This window comes from Taeniopygia guttata, chromosome 1A, assembly GCF_048771995.1.
Source record: "Taeniopygia guttata chromosome 1A, bTaeGut7.mat, whole genome shotgun sequence".
NCBI lineage: Eukaryota > Metazoa > Chordata > Aves > Passeriformes > Estrildidae > Taeniopygia > Taeniopygia guttata.
Window position 1 is genome coordinate 44,127,361 of NC_133025.1, and position 13,357 is coordinate 44,140,717.

Sequence of the window (13,357 nt, forward strand, 5' to 3'; positions counted from 1 at the left end):
CACATACAGTGTCATACGGATGTTGCAGAAAATACCTAATTTTATTTATTCTAGGCTGAATCTGAAATAACATTAGACTTATTTGTTTGTGGAAGTTTGAATGTAATTTTGGTAAGTTAAGTATGATAACTTTTACTGAAGGATGTGTTGAAACTTAGGAGCCTAACTTTTTAAAGGCACTCTTTCATTTATCTTTCAAGCTTGTAACATCATTTAGGAATGCAGTATGTAGAAAAAAGGATTATACAGCTCTGGAGAATTTAAGCTTTTAAGCAGAGGATCTGGAGTAGGAGAGTCTCTGAATACCCATGGACTAAGTATTTTCTTCAAATTTTCAAGTGGATGATGTCTGCAGAAGTAAGAGATTTACTTTCTGAAGGTGAAGTCATAAAATTGCACCTGACAAGCATGAAGAATTTCATATCAAAAGTAATTATTGATATGAGCAAGTGACATAACCTGTGATACAGAGCAGAGTGCTTTATTGAACCAGACCCTTGAGGAAGGACATTGGTCTCTTTCTGATTAGCAGGTATTTGAAAGCCATCACAAACATGTATGAGCATTATTATGACCTTCTGCTCTCCCTGAGCCTTGGGCACCCCAAATCTGCAAGTCATCCTCTGTATTATCTTTCTTCATGCTTTATTTGATCCAGGCTAGCCAACCAAATCAGTTTTTAAAACATGTAATAGCATTCCTGCCACCTGACGTGTTTTCCTGCAAGCAGATGTTTTACCAGATGTGGGTGTGGAATTTAGTTTTTATAAAGCTTGAAAGAACATCCGAGGTATGTGATTGCACAGTCCATTCTGCTCAAGACAGCCTTCATAAATAATGTTTATACAGGGATTTGGGAAGGCTGTCAGGGAAGGATCACAGACACTTCTTAAATGCAGGGTGCAGGCAGGGTGGTGTCTCTCAGCTCTGCACAGGCATGGTGCAAAACCTGAGTCCCCCGTGCTGCAGTGTGTGCTAGGGATCCCTTGGTCCCAGGCAGCCAAAAGCAGAGGTGAGTGGGAAGCAAGGCCCAGAATCTCTTTGCTGAATGCCCAAGGCATTTGGCAACCTGCTAGGTTGCCAGCAGGCATGAGCACTCTCCTCAGGGCACAGCTTACTATGGCAGGTGTCAGACACTCAAAGGCAGCCCCAGACTGATGCTTTGGCTGTCCCTTGCAGCACAGCCAATAGCCTGGGGGGGCTTTCAGCTTGTTCTGAATGCCCCTCTGCCAGATCAGTACTGCTCTGTCATCACTGCACCATGAGGTGAAATCCATGCCCTGACTCTTCCCTTGCAAAATAAAGCCTGTGCTGGAGGTCAGTGTTGTCGGACACAGAGCACACTCAGTCATGATCCCATCTATGGGGTCAGGGCCCCTGGCAGACAGGCAGAGACCTGGAGAGCCGTGGGAGCATAGGTCATGGTGCTATCACCTCAGCATTGGTTCGCATTCACTAGTCCTATGCCTCCTCTTTTCCCTTTTCTGGGCTCTGTGTCACCTGTTCTGCTTACTTCCAAATGAAGCTTTCTCTTTACATTTTCATCATCACAAACATGACAGGAAAATAAATTGCTACAACCCTATGTGAAGCCTCAGTTTATTGATTGCAGGTGTGAGCCCACAGATCTTGGAAAGCTGCATTAAATGTACTCCATCACCAGAATATAATATATTTGTTCTGGAGCAATGATCTCCATAGCACATTCCTATGCACACAGCTTTCCTGATTTGTGAAGCACCTGCTCTAAAATTGCTCTTGTTATACAAGAGCCTATACCTCACATATGATCTGCAAAACAGAGAACAGTGTACAGATAATCTTGCTTGTTACAAAATTAAGAGGATCACAGCAGTTACCCAAAGGGGGAGAAAAAAGGTAAGAATATCAAACTTAGGTTGTTTGGTATCATTGGCACACATGGAGAGAAAACAAACAAAATGTTGACAAAACAAATACTGCTTTCATCAGGAGTCTGAATGATTTGTATTCAGAAGTTCATGAAATTCAGTCAAAACCATACTATCATAACAAAATTGTCTTTTACACATGAGGAAAGCAGTGAGACTTCTCTTTACTATCTATTTGTGCTTCTGAGCTAGACAGTCAGGTCCTCTAGGTCGCCTGGAGAAACCACATTGAGTTTGAGTAGAAGGGCCATGCTCAGGTAAGGTTCTGGAAAGGATCTGCTCTCTTCCAGGGGATCGCAACTCTTAAAGTTCATTCTGATGCTTGTGGTCATGACTATCATCTGCACTCATTCTCAGCAATCCCAGGGAGAAGGCTGTAGGAGAAATGGGTCTTGATTCAGGGATGTGTTCCCTCCTGTACTTTTCAATGTAAGGTTTAGCCACTTCCCACACCTGCGGAACAAGGATGTGAAACAGCAGAGTCAGAGGCAAAGAAAAGGTCAGCTAAGACATCAATGCATGACTTCAGGAAACCCTGAGGAAAAGCTATTGGATGGGATATGCTGTTTGGGAGGAGCAGAACCAGAGAGGCAGAGAGAGCAGGGAAGAGCATGTGGAAGGAATTGACAATGGATGGGAAAGGATACAGCTCCAATGGGGCAAGGTGAAAGGATTCAAGGCAAAAATACTTTGATACTTTGTCTTGTCTTGTTACCAGGCTAATGCTCTGTGTGCAATAGTTGGGAGAAAGTCACTGCCACTTGCTACAAAACTACTTGACCATGAAGAGGATTGGGCAGCAAAAACAGCAGCTGGCATGGACAAAGAGAAAGGGTTCTAGACAATCCTATGCACAAGCCAAAAGCCAGTACTCGCCTTCTGCTCCACAAGCAGCCTGTGAGCTGCTTCAATGTCTGGGGCCATGAAGCGATCCTTTATCCAGGGCCTGTAACAAGACATTGGGCAAACATTAACCCTCACTGGCAGCAGCTGCTCTCCAGGCAGGCAGCCTCTGGGGAAAGTTTTTATCTGATCTTACCTCACCACGGAGCGCACAAGGTCGTAGACCTTCTCCAATGGGGTTGTCGTTCTCAGAGGGCGGAGGAATTCAATGCCCTGGCAGGCAGCGAGCAGCTCAATAGCTAGAACTAGGAAACCAGAGCAGCCAAAGAGATGTTTGGCAGGTACAGCTCAAGGTGAGGTTTCCTGTCTAAAGCTCTTCCTGGCCTTTGTTTTCACTAATATGATATGGTTCAGGCAATGTGCAGAACCAGTGGATCCATACCCTCCAGAGACCTAGCCCAGTGGCAGGATCATTTCATGGGTGATGCTGGGGGCAGTATCCAGCATTTCAGCAAGCAGATTTTGGGTGCTGCTGTACAGACCTTTCAAGTGTACCAGGAACTCCTGGTCACCAGAGTCTTAAATCCCTAGGAATCTCTTCCAGTGTAACTTGAATACTCAAATTAATGTCCATCATAAAGAGAAGAGGAGCCTGACCTAAAAATGAAAGTTCTTCCTCTGAAGCTTGTCAGAGCCCACATGAAAACACCAGGAAAATCACAGTGCTTTGGAAGAGAGTCTTCTGTCTGGAGAAGTTTGCATTGTATCTGCCTACCTTACACCTTATCATTATTTGTATTAGCCCCTCCTTTTCATGATTCAAGGTCTGTCTGGAAATCAGAATTTTAATTTTACCTTGTTCCACATGTTCAATAACTCTCAAAGCTTTTCTTGCAGCCCATCCTCCCATAGACACGTGATCCTCTGTAGCAGCACTGGTTGAGAGAGAATCCACAGAAGAGGGGTGGCACAAAGCTTTGTTCTCAGACACTGCAAAAACCCAACACAATGAATGAAGGACAGAATAGGCATGAGACAGCACAAGCAATGGACAACATGTAGATAAGAGCCTGTCCATCACCTTGGGTCCAACTACTGCTCCTTTTTCAAGGACACATCAGCATTTTACCTGGACTGAGTAATTTGTAATAACCACCTTGAAAACTACCATTGCCTCTGAAAGCACTAACCAACAGCAGTCTTTAGATGCAAATGTTAACCAAATACAGAACGACAGCTCACTCTTCACTCCCTTATCGCCAGTTTGAGTTGCTATGGCTCAAAGGACTGGAGGAAACTGAAGAAGAAGAGCAGACAGCATAACTGAAACACAAACCTGGTTCTGCCTGTTGCTCTGGGGCAATTCTCTGTAAAGAGCATTGGCTCCCTCTGGTTTTAGTCACAAAGATCACTCCTCCCCTGCTTTCAAGAATACAGCTAGAGATCAGCATCTGGTCCGCTTATTGCAGCTGAGGCACTTTCAGAACTTCCTCTAGAAAGATGGAGGAATGCAATACAAACCCTCTCTCTCCCTCACCTCACTACTCACTGACATACTCCAGCTTTGAAAGGCAGGTGCAAGGTCTGGAGTAAATTCTCATTCTGCATCCAAAAGCAACAGGCAAATGGTTGCAGGAGAGGCCTTAGGAACCATTCAATGACAATCTGAGGTTGAGAACTGCTCTTTAAAAGAGAAAAAATGAAGTCTGCATTCACAGCACTCTGGCTGTACTTGGCCTTTTCTTTCTGAAACCCAGCAGGATGCTGTGTAATGCTCTCGGCAAATTAGCGGCTTCAGAAAAGCAACAGGAGCAACAGAGAGGTGGTGACACCAATTGCAAATAGGCTGGAGTGACAGTCTAGGACCAGAGCCCAGCTGGCACATTCAGGCAGATGATGGCAGGTCCCAGAGAGGCTGCATGTGATCACTGCTAACAGCTTGGTCTGGCAGGCACAGAGCTGCTGGAGTGCGGGCAGGCAGACACCTCCAGTGGTGTTGCAAAATACCTGCAAATTTTTTTCAGTTTTATCTATTAACCCTGGGAGTGAAAAACATTAGCTGGTACAAACAAACCAGAAACTGGTAGAATGATTTGAAAAATATTGGTGATTAACAAAGAAGTTAAGAACAGGAGAAAAGGAACTCAAACTTTAGATAAAAATTCAGATAAAATCCTGGCTGTTTTGATCAGCTTGAGATGATTTTGACCCATGGACTTCTAGTGTCAGTAGAGGCACGGCTGTAATTTTCATTTCCCACAGCAGAAATCACAAACACCCCAGAATCTGTTACTCCAGATTGCAGAAGTGTGCAGTGAAACCTGAAGCCATGCAACCAGCTGAAGCCTGGAGCCATCCTAAACTCTCCCCAGCCAAAGGTAAAACTGCCAGCCTTTAAACAAGGGGATGAGCATTCAGCTATCTTCCAGACCCACTTCCCAGTCTCTAGACAGGGTTCCTTTAGCCCACCGATTTAGTTAATATATTTGTTTCTCTGCAGAATGCTTATCTACAATTTAACTGATATCCTCTGTTCCTGTGTTTTTGTAACTTTTAAAATCTATGCTCTTCTCATAGCATGTTTATCTTCATATTGGCTCATGCTTCCCTGAACCTATGAACTGTAGTATGCCAGAAGCCAGCAGGCTTCTTGTTGCCTTAGCCATGAGTATTAGAGAAGAAACTGAAGTGATATTTAATTTCAGTGTGCTCCCCCAATAGCCAGCCCTGCGAACTCTGGTCTTGTGGGGACTGTGGGGTCTGATTATGATGTGCAAACCAGGCTGTCAAATAGAGATAGCCCAGTATCGAGGGTATCAGGCCACCTCTGAGACAAGCCTTCATACCAAAATCCACTCAGTTTGCATGCTCAGAGCACTGAACATGCCCAAGGGTTGGTGCAGAATAAGGAAGCCTGAACTGAAATAATTGCAACTACACCCAACACTCATACTTGACAAGACAGCACAGAACACATGGAGAAGAGACAGAAAACAGCAGCCTTTATGCCTGCTATCAGACTGCACCTATCTTGAAAAAAAATCAGTCTTTCTAGCTTGCTCTCTTTATGGTATTGCTCAAGCACTCACCCAGGGCAGCTGCTGTGCAGTGTGCAATCATGAATCCTGAGTTCAGACCTCCTTCAGTGACTAAAAATGCAGGCAGTTCACTGAGCGAGGGGTTGCAGAGCCTCTCAATTCTTCTTTCACTAATTGCAGCGAGTTCATGCACACCAATTGCTAAATAGTCCAGAGCCTACAGAAGAAGATCTCATTAAATCAGATGAAAAAAAAAACAAACCAGAAAAAGTTTTTTTTCCCCTTTTGTCAAATGCTGAATTACCTTTGCAGGATATTCACCATGAAAATTTCCTCCAGAAATGGTTTCTTCTCTTTCAGCAAACACCATCTTTAAGGAGACGTTAAGGCCCACATGAGTGAAATACAGTTTACATGAGTGATATCTGCCAGTAATCAGAATATCTTAACTGAAGGAGTCTTTGTGCCAATAGGCTTTTATTTGCAAGCACATTCTATTGCACCCACACTTCTACTTTTCAGGAAATGAAGACACAATCTCAGTTCTTCAAATTTGTAGGTACAATTTTGACATGTATTTTTTTCAAATAAGCTACATAAAGGGAGGTCTTTGATCGAGGGTGAAAAAACCCCAGCCATTCAGATCCTAGCATAGATTTTCAATTCCTTGATAGATTCTTTCCATGACAGTTACAATTTTGGCATTTAATTAGTCCAAATTACAAGGACTAATTCCAATTAGAAGAATTGGATTATATTCTAAATTATGATAAAAATATGTTCAGAAGATTAGATGCAATAATGCTTATGAGCAATTGATATGATGCTATGTACAGCATCATTATAGTGCTGACAGAAATACAGCCCTGCATGACAGAGCCCACAGAAATCCTTCAATGCGGTCATAGGGAAAGGAAGAGAGGTTGCTGTTGCAAACAATGGCAGTTATTGACCAAAGCCAGTTATGACTTTTTTTGCCTCCAGTGTGAGTAACTATACAGAAGAAAAGAATAAAAAAGGCCAAGCAGAATTTTATATAGTAATAAAGTAATCAAAAAGATACAGGGTTGTCCGTGGCGCTATTGATTTCCGTTGTTATTATGTCCTTCACAAAAGCAATTGTATCATTTACAATTCCATGGACCTAGAACAAACAACATTGGTGTCTGAGCATAGTATCTGCACTTAGTTCACCTTCAGGATGCTGACTGCGCTGCAAGGACCCTCTTTCCCACTATCCCACTTGACTTTCACAAGTGGAAGACTGTTTTGGATTTGCTTTTAACAGCAGGAGCATCACTGCCAGTCCTAGACACTTCAAATATGGTATTTACTATTATGGCAGTTTTGCCAAAAGAGTAATCTGAATATGACATTCTTTACATATTTGGGTTGGTTTACCTAAATGGAAGGTATTTATTCAGTGGCAGAAATGTTATGAGAGAAGAAGTAGCCTTACAAAGACTCACAGAAAACAAAACCTCTTATTAGTTAATCTTCCATTAATTCTACTGTTTTAATAGCTTTGGTCCTGTTAAAACGCATAGGATTGAGCTCTTCCAATATGTATGAGATATTACATTCTGTTTGCTTTTGGAAACACCCAATTCATGTTATTAACATTAATGCAGATGAAAATCCCTACAAATCTGCAAGCATGGAAACCAGCACTTTCCCTCTGCTTCCGACCTCTGGCCACTTCCAGATCTGGACACAGCTTTGTTAGATGCTGCCTGATGTGCACATGCACATGATCAACAAATTGCATGTCCCCATTAACACTACTGTGAAGTGAAGAAGAAGCAAAATAAAGCCACTTCCTCTAACAGTGTCAGACAACACATAACTGACTGTATTTCTGAGGTGGAAATTTCCCCATCATCTATCTATTGTTACGGAAGGATCTAAAGGTCAATCTTTACCTGAGGGCAGCAGCGCATTGTGTACGCATCCTGGACTCGGTCACAGAATCTATGGCTCTCTAGAAGACACAAGGAGGGCAAAACCCAAATATTGCTTACACAAAAGCACTGTGTGCTGTTGAAGGACCCAGCCTGTCCTGGTAACCCGAGATGGTGAAGGTTAAGATCGTTCACCTGCTATTTCTGATGGATGATGGTCAGAATCAAGAAGGGACCTGAACCGAAAGGCCACTTCAGCCTGCCCTCGATGTGGGCGCACTGCATGGATATCTAGTAAGACAAGTTAGACTGTCAGGCTGTGCCTCTCTTGTCAGGAGCTGCTAAGCAAACAGACAGGGAGGGCCCAGTACCCACCAGTGTCAAAGGCCCTCGTTGTACCCTTCAGGACTTCCAGTGTAAGGGCAGCGATGATGTCAGCTTGCCTTGCTATAGCTTCGGCTCTTTCAACTGCCTCACATCCCAGTGAGGTGATCATTTGTGTCCCGTTGATGAGGGCCAGACCCTTCAAAGGGAGAGCAGATGTTAAGCAAATTCATTGCAGCTATTCCACACTCTGTGACAATTCCCCATATCTGTGGCAATTCTCCTTCTCATATGAAGGAGTTAAAGATCTTTGCCTAGGTTTTTGGACCATCCTAAAATCATAAAATGCACAGCTTGACTGAGCATCTTTGCTACATAAAGTGTTAATACTCATGACCCCATTAAGTCACTGCAGACACCCTTGGAGCACCAGTAGTTCCAAGCAAGTCAGATACCTGCTTCAAGTCAGTAATCAGACCTCTTGTTAAGGCCAAAGAGCAGATAGGTACCTTGAAGGTGCCTCTTAGACAGCTGTTTCAGGATGGTATAAAGTGCTTTATGAAGAGGTCTGTCTGTCCCCACTGACCACAGAGCCAATCTGAACATCAAGCTTGGGTCTGTCACTTCAAGTCAAGTAGGGTGACACTAGGAGTGGTGAATCCCACTCCTGACAACACTACCATTATCTTTCTAAAGTATGATTTAAAATTATTATTAACTAATGTAATGCTTTTATTGTACATATAAAGCAAATAGTGATTTATTATGCTCTTTTTCATCAGCTGGCATCATTATACTTTATTACCTCTTTTGGTTTCAAGGTAATTGGTTTTAGTCCATGGGCTTCCAGGACCTGTGAAGGAGTTAAATGCCAAGGCAGTTAATGAAAAATACTTTTTGGTCACTAAAGTCACAAAATTAAGTCACTAAAACTTGAATGTTTCCATGAACAGAAATATTAACAAATTTCTTAAGTGATGGAAGAAAAAGAGATTTATTTCACAAATATATCAGATATTTTTTTCTGCTGGGCTAAATAAAGAGTTTCCAAACTAGCACCTCACTTCTAGTGCCAATACAAGAAGGTAGCAGGAGTACTGAAGCAAGATATATGTCACTGTCACAGCCCTTAACATCTACCATGTTCTAGATGATGGGAGAGGGCAATAGGAAAGAAGGCTGGAAGCCTCTTGGGAAGGCAGTTCTACCTACACCGTGCCTCATAGAATTTTGGGTCGGCATAAATTATTCCTTTTTAAATGATCCCTAATACTTTCTATAGAAAATCTCTAATGACAGGAGGAGACCCATCCAGTTTATTCTGTACATGTCTATTCTAGGGCAATTCTCTTGCAGGAAGTGAAGAAACAGCATAAGCTATTTCTCATTTAATCCTCTCACCCTGTCCAATGGAAGAGGCAATGCATCTCAGAAGTCTACAGCTGTAACTTCTGATCTTGAAGGTCCAGGACACCCTGGTCTGCTTCCTCCTTCCTCCTCTCCCTGTGTAGTCCTCAATCTTTCTCCAGACTATAGTGATGTACATGTATCAATCCATCAATGAGCCTGGTGTTCAAATACTCATGGATAGGAGTTATAGGTGTAGAAGAACAAACTACCATGAAAGACTTTGGAGGGGCCGGACTTGGAGATACTTAACACAAGATCAATCTGGTGATGTGTTGGTGGCAGAATAACAATAGATTAATATTTCCATCTTGTGAAGGAGAATGATATAAAGGCTCCTTGTAACCCTAGTTAATTCATCAAAAATGAAATATCCAAACCTGTGTATTTACTTAAAGCCACTATAAAATCAGTAGAAATTTTACTGCAAAGATCTTGCCTCCAGTAAATCTCCAGGTACACTCAGCATTTGAGAGGTGATCTTGGACTTTTTAGAAAAATATTTATGCTCATGGAGCTGAAGATACAATAATAGTTCACTCATAGTTGGTATCACATCCTCTCCATTTCTCATGTTCATAAATTATGTCACTGTAGTATCTTGCATAGCAGTACTATGGCATGATATTTCTTTAGGGCTCAATAACATGCTGCTTATTTATGTCTGCTCCAGTGACATGTGGGTCAGTTCTTGCATTCTCCAGGGATCCACCCTCCTCAAATTAGAGGATGATTAGCTAAAGGCAACCCAGTCCAAATTCAAACTGGTAGAGAAAATCCAAAGACATGTTACTACTCTGAGCAAAAGCTCTCTTTCTCTCACAGCTACATGCAATTTAAAAAATGAGTCAGCAAGCTAAAAAAAATAAACTATCAGCTGCACAGATCTTACATATTTAGCATCAGCCCAGCCACTCTTTGGCGACCACATCTTTCCCTCTCCAATTAATCCCAGAGCAAGATGAGAGAGAGGGGCCAAGTCTCCGCTGGCTCCAACTGTCCCTTTCTCTGGGATATAAGGAAGGCAGGATGCTAGAAAGAAAACAAAAATCACTCCTTTTAGTGCCTTCCCTTGATAAATTCCTTGGAAAACAGAAAAGCTAGCTCGTAAGTTTGGCCACAGTAGCAGCCTACAATCATGGACAATGGCAGCAACAGGACTACTCTTGTTGCAGCTCTAGTCCTGGTCTCTTACAACTACCAAGTTGAAAGACCAACATCTGCATTTTGACCCATTGAGCTACACCCTTTAACAAAACAGTTAAAAGGGAAAAAAGGGGAAATGAAGATTTTCTTTAAGCATATTTTTACCATTAAACACTTCAATAACTTGCTCGAGGGTTTCTAGGGATATTCCACTGTATCCTTTGGCTAGGACATTGATTCTCAGTGCCAACAGCATGCGAGTTCTCTCTGGGGTCAAAGGTTTACCCACACCTGAAACAGTAACAGAACTCTCTCGGTTACTCACTCACTACCAACAAGTGCAGAAAAGTGAAACACCAAGCATTTACCTGCAGAATGTGAACACCAAACACAAGGGATACATTAATCTCATTACCTGCAGAATGTGAACGAACCAAGTTCACTTGAAGCTCCCTACAGAGAAAAAGAAAATATATTAAACCTCAAAAGAAGTCTCATCAGGTTTTATTTTGCACAAAACAGAAGGAATTTCTGAAGCAGTTCTCTCATTTAACCCCAACTACAGGGTCAAACTGCTCCCTCTTCTTCCTTTCCTGAAAAGAAAGGACGGAGAAGGCTGCACACACAACATACCTCAGATTACTGTTTGGGATGACAGTCCTGGCAAACTTTCCAAAACCCGTGGTGATTCCATAAACAACTGCAAGAAATGTACACTGCTGGTTAAGGAGGGAACCTGATGAAGTCTTCTAAACAATTCATATTTAAAAGCAAAAATATTTACCTGTCTGTTCCTTTACAATCCTTTCAATCACTTCTCGTGATTTTTTGACTTTAATTTCAGCTTCAGGTGTAAGCTAAAACATAAGTACTTTAAATATTAGCTTATTTGTCATTATTTAGCTGTAGAAAAATAAACATGTAATTTTTATCTTCATTTGTTCAGAATTTTTACCTTTATCTTGTAGAGTCCCTTTCCTAAATTGACCAAGTCCTCCGTTGTTAAGCTGTTGCCATCTAAAGAAATATACTACACCACAAAACCACCTTTTAGTTTGGGATATGGATACATATGAAGTTGCTTAATAATAACTATAAATAAAAAATATAGTCACAACTAGCAATGACAGGAAGCTTCTTCATGCTTATTCATAAGACAGGAACCCGGGTAACAAAAACATAATAAGCACATTGTAGTTCAGTTTCCTAGACCCAGCCAATCTAATAGCCCCTGCTTTTGTGAATGCTGCACTGGCTGAACTCTCAGCATTTTCTGGTGAGTAGCAGGATTTGTTATTGAGTTGTAAAATCACTGGATACTTACCTGTTCTGGTTCTCGGTATTTACTGTATCTGAAAGTTTTGTAAAGGAAAAAGGGCAGACAGGATTTCACAGGCAGTGACCACTCAGTTACAGCTGGCAATGTGTTTTAAGAATGAAGGAACTCAAAAAACACAGGCAATCTAGAAAATTATAAATCTGTAATTGTAAAAACTTCACAAAATACTCAAAAAGGATACAAATGAACTCCTTCTGGCTGAGATGGTATGAAATCTGGAGACATTATATCTCCTTCTATAACTAGAAGAAGTATGCAGAATAAACATGTACAGTATTAAATTGCATTATTCGCATAAGTTAATTTGTTATTTATTACAATTCAGAGCAATAAGAATTCTAATTTCCAATTATCAGCCCTGAACATACTTGCATGCTTCTGAGAAAATAACAAGAAACTATGTATTTAAGATATTCCAAAACTAAGACAGAACAGCTTACACTGTATGTGACAGCAGCTACAGAAGATGTATATAGAATATTGTACCTTCTAGCTTTTATGTAGCTCTGTTCCTAAAAATTAAATATTCTTAAATTATTGGGTATTTTTCCATAAAAACTGTAGACAATCTCTCAGATGCAATTTTAGATGAATCTAGATAAAGCCACAGTTTTCTGACTCAGATGACAATACAGTCACTCTACAATGCAATACTTAAGGCTTTGCTTACCAACTTCAACAAATTCATTGTCTTCTAGAGCATCCCCCACGGTATCATCAAGATCCAGCAAGCCAAGTCCCTTGCACCTTCGAATGTAAAACTTTACTTCTTCTGCTGAGGCAAATCCCCCATTGTCAGGCTTGTTTTTCATGTACCGTCTCACAGCTTCCTTTCCCAGCCACTCAACGGTGTTTGTGGAGCTTAGGCACGGCACTGCCAGCCATTCTCCTCGGATGTGCACCGTGTACCTTGGCATGATTTCTCTCCAAAAATTGTTCCTTGACCAAGAAGGGCTGCAGCGTGCAGCAGCCTCACATTTACCATGTGATGATGGCCTGAAGAGCTGTGCCTAATCTAGAGCCCAGTGTTGCAATCGGATAGAGGCAAAAACCCACCCTCAAAATCCTCACCTTTGTAAATAAACGAAATCAACGTGTTTGGCTACTTCGTCCAATCAAACCGAACCCAGGGAACACACCCTTTTCCCAGAAATGGCACACATTCCCAGCTATTGCCACAGGAATTTTATTCCAAAGATCACATCAGGAATATAGAAATGAAAAACCAGGAGCTGAAGCTTATGTACCAGGAAAGATAAATCAGACTAAGATGCAGTGCAACTGCTCTAAAAATGTAAGGGTTTAACAAGAGTTAACAGCTATTGCCCACCAGTAAATCACACTAACAAAAACTGAGGGACAGGGCTGCAAGAGAGGTACCTTGGGAATATGAGTTGGTTGTTCATGGCTGCTAGGACTGAAAGAAGATTGTATTATACTTTTACAGCT

At 41.7% G+C, this 13,357-nt stretch overlaps 1 protein-coding gene across 1 annotated transcript; it reads right to left on the minus strand.

Annotated features, from left to right (window-relative positions):
- Nucleotides 1-460: 460 nt before the first annotated feature.
- On the minus strand, nt 461-13,039 carry HAL (histidine ammonia-lyase). The gene is made up of 20 exons (XM_002188962.7): nt 12,579-13,039; nt 12,090-12,150; nt 11,894-11,921; nt 11,525-11,599; nt 11,354-11,426; nt 11,203-11,269; nt 10,985-11,022; nt 10,735-10,860; nt 10,316-10,455; nt 8,822-8,869; nt 8,068-8,215; nt 7,888-7,983; nt 7,714-7,772; nt 6,855-6,935; nt 6,096-6,161; nt 5,843-6,008; nt 3,609-3,743; nt 2,950-3,058; nt 2,787-2,856; nt 461-2,363 (listed from the first exon to the last, which is right to left on the minus strand). The coding sequence occupies exons 1-20, from the start codon at nt 12,823-12,825 to the stop codon at nt 2,214-2,216; spliced, it is 1,983 nt and encodes a 660-aa protein (XP_002188998.5). The 5' UTR covers nt 12,826-13,039; the 3' UTR covers nt 461-2,213.
- Nucleotides 13,040-13,357: the final 318 nt, after the last annotated feature.

What these genes read in the sequence shown, in the direction of transcription:
- HAL (XM_002188962.7), bottom strand. Translation starts at nt 12,825, where the DNA reads ATGCCAAGGTACACGGTGCACATCCGAGGAGAATGGCTGGCAGTGCCG. An exon ending in TCATCCATCAGAAATAGCAG is followed by an intron (nt 7,773 to 7,887) that starts GTGAACGATCTT and finishes TGTGTCTTCTAG; the next exon opens with AGAGCCATAGATTCTGTGAC. An exon ending in CAATGCGCTGCTGCCCTCAG is followed by an intron (nt 6,936 to 7,713) that starts GTAAAGATTGAC and finishes TGTTTGTTCTAG; the next exon opens with GTCCATGGAATTGTAAATGA.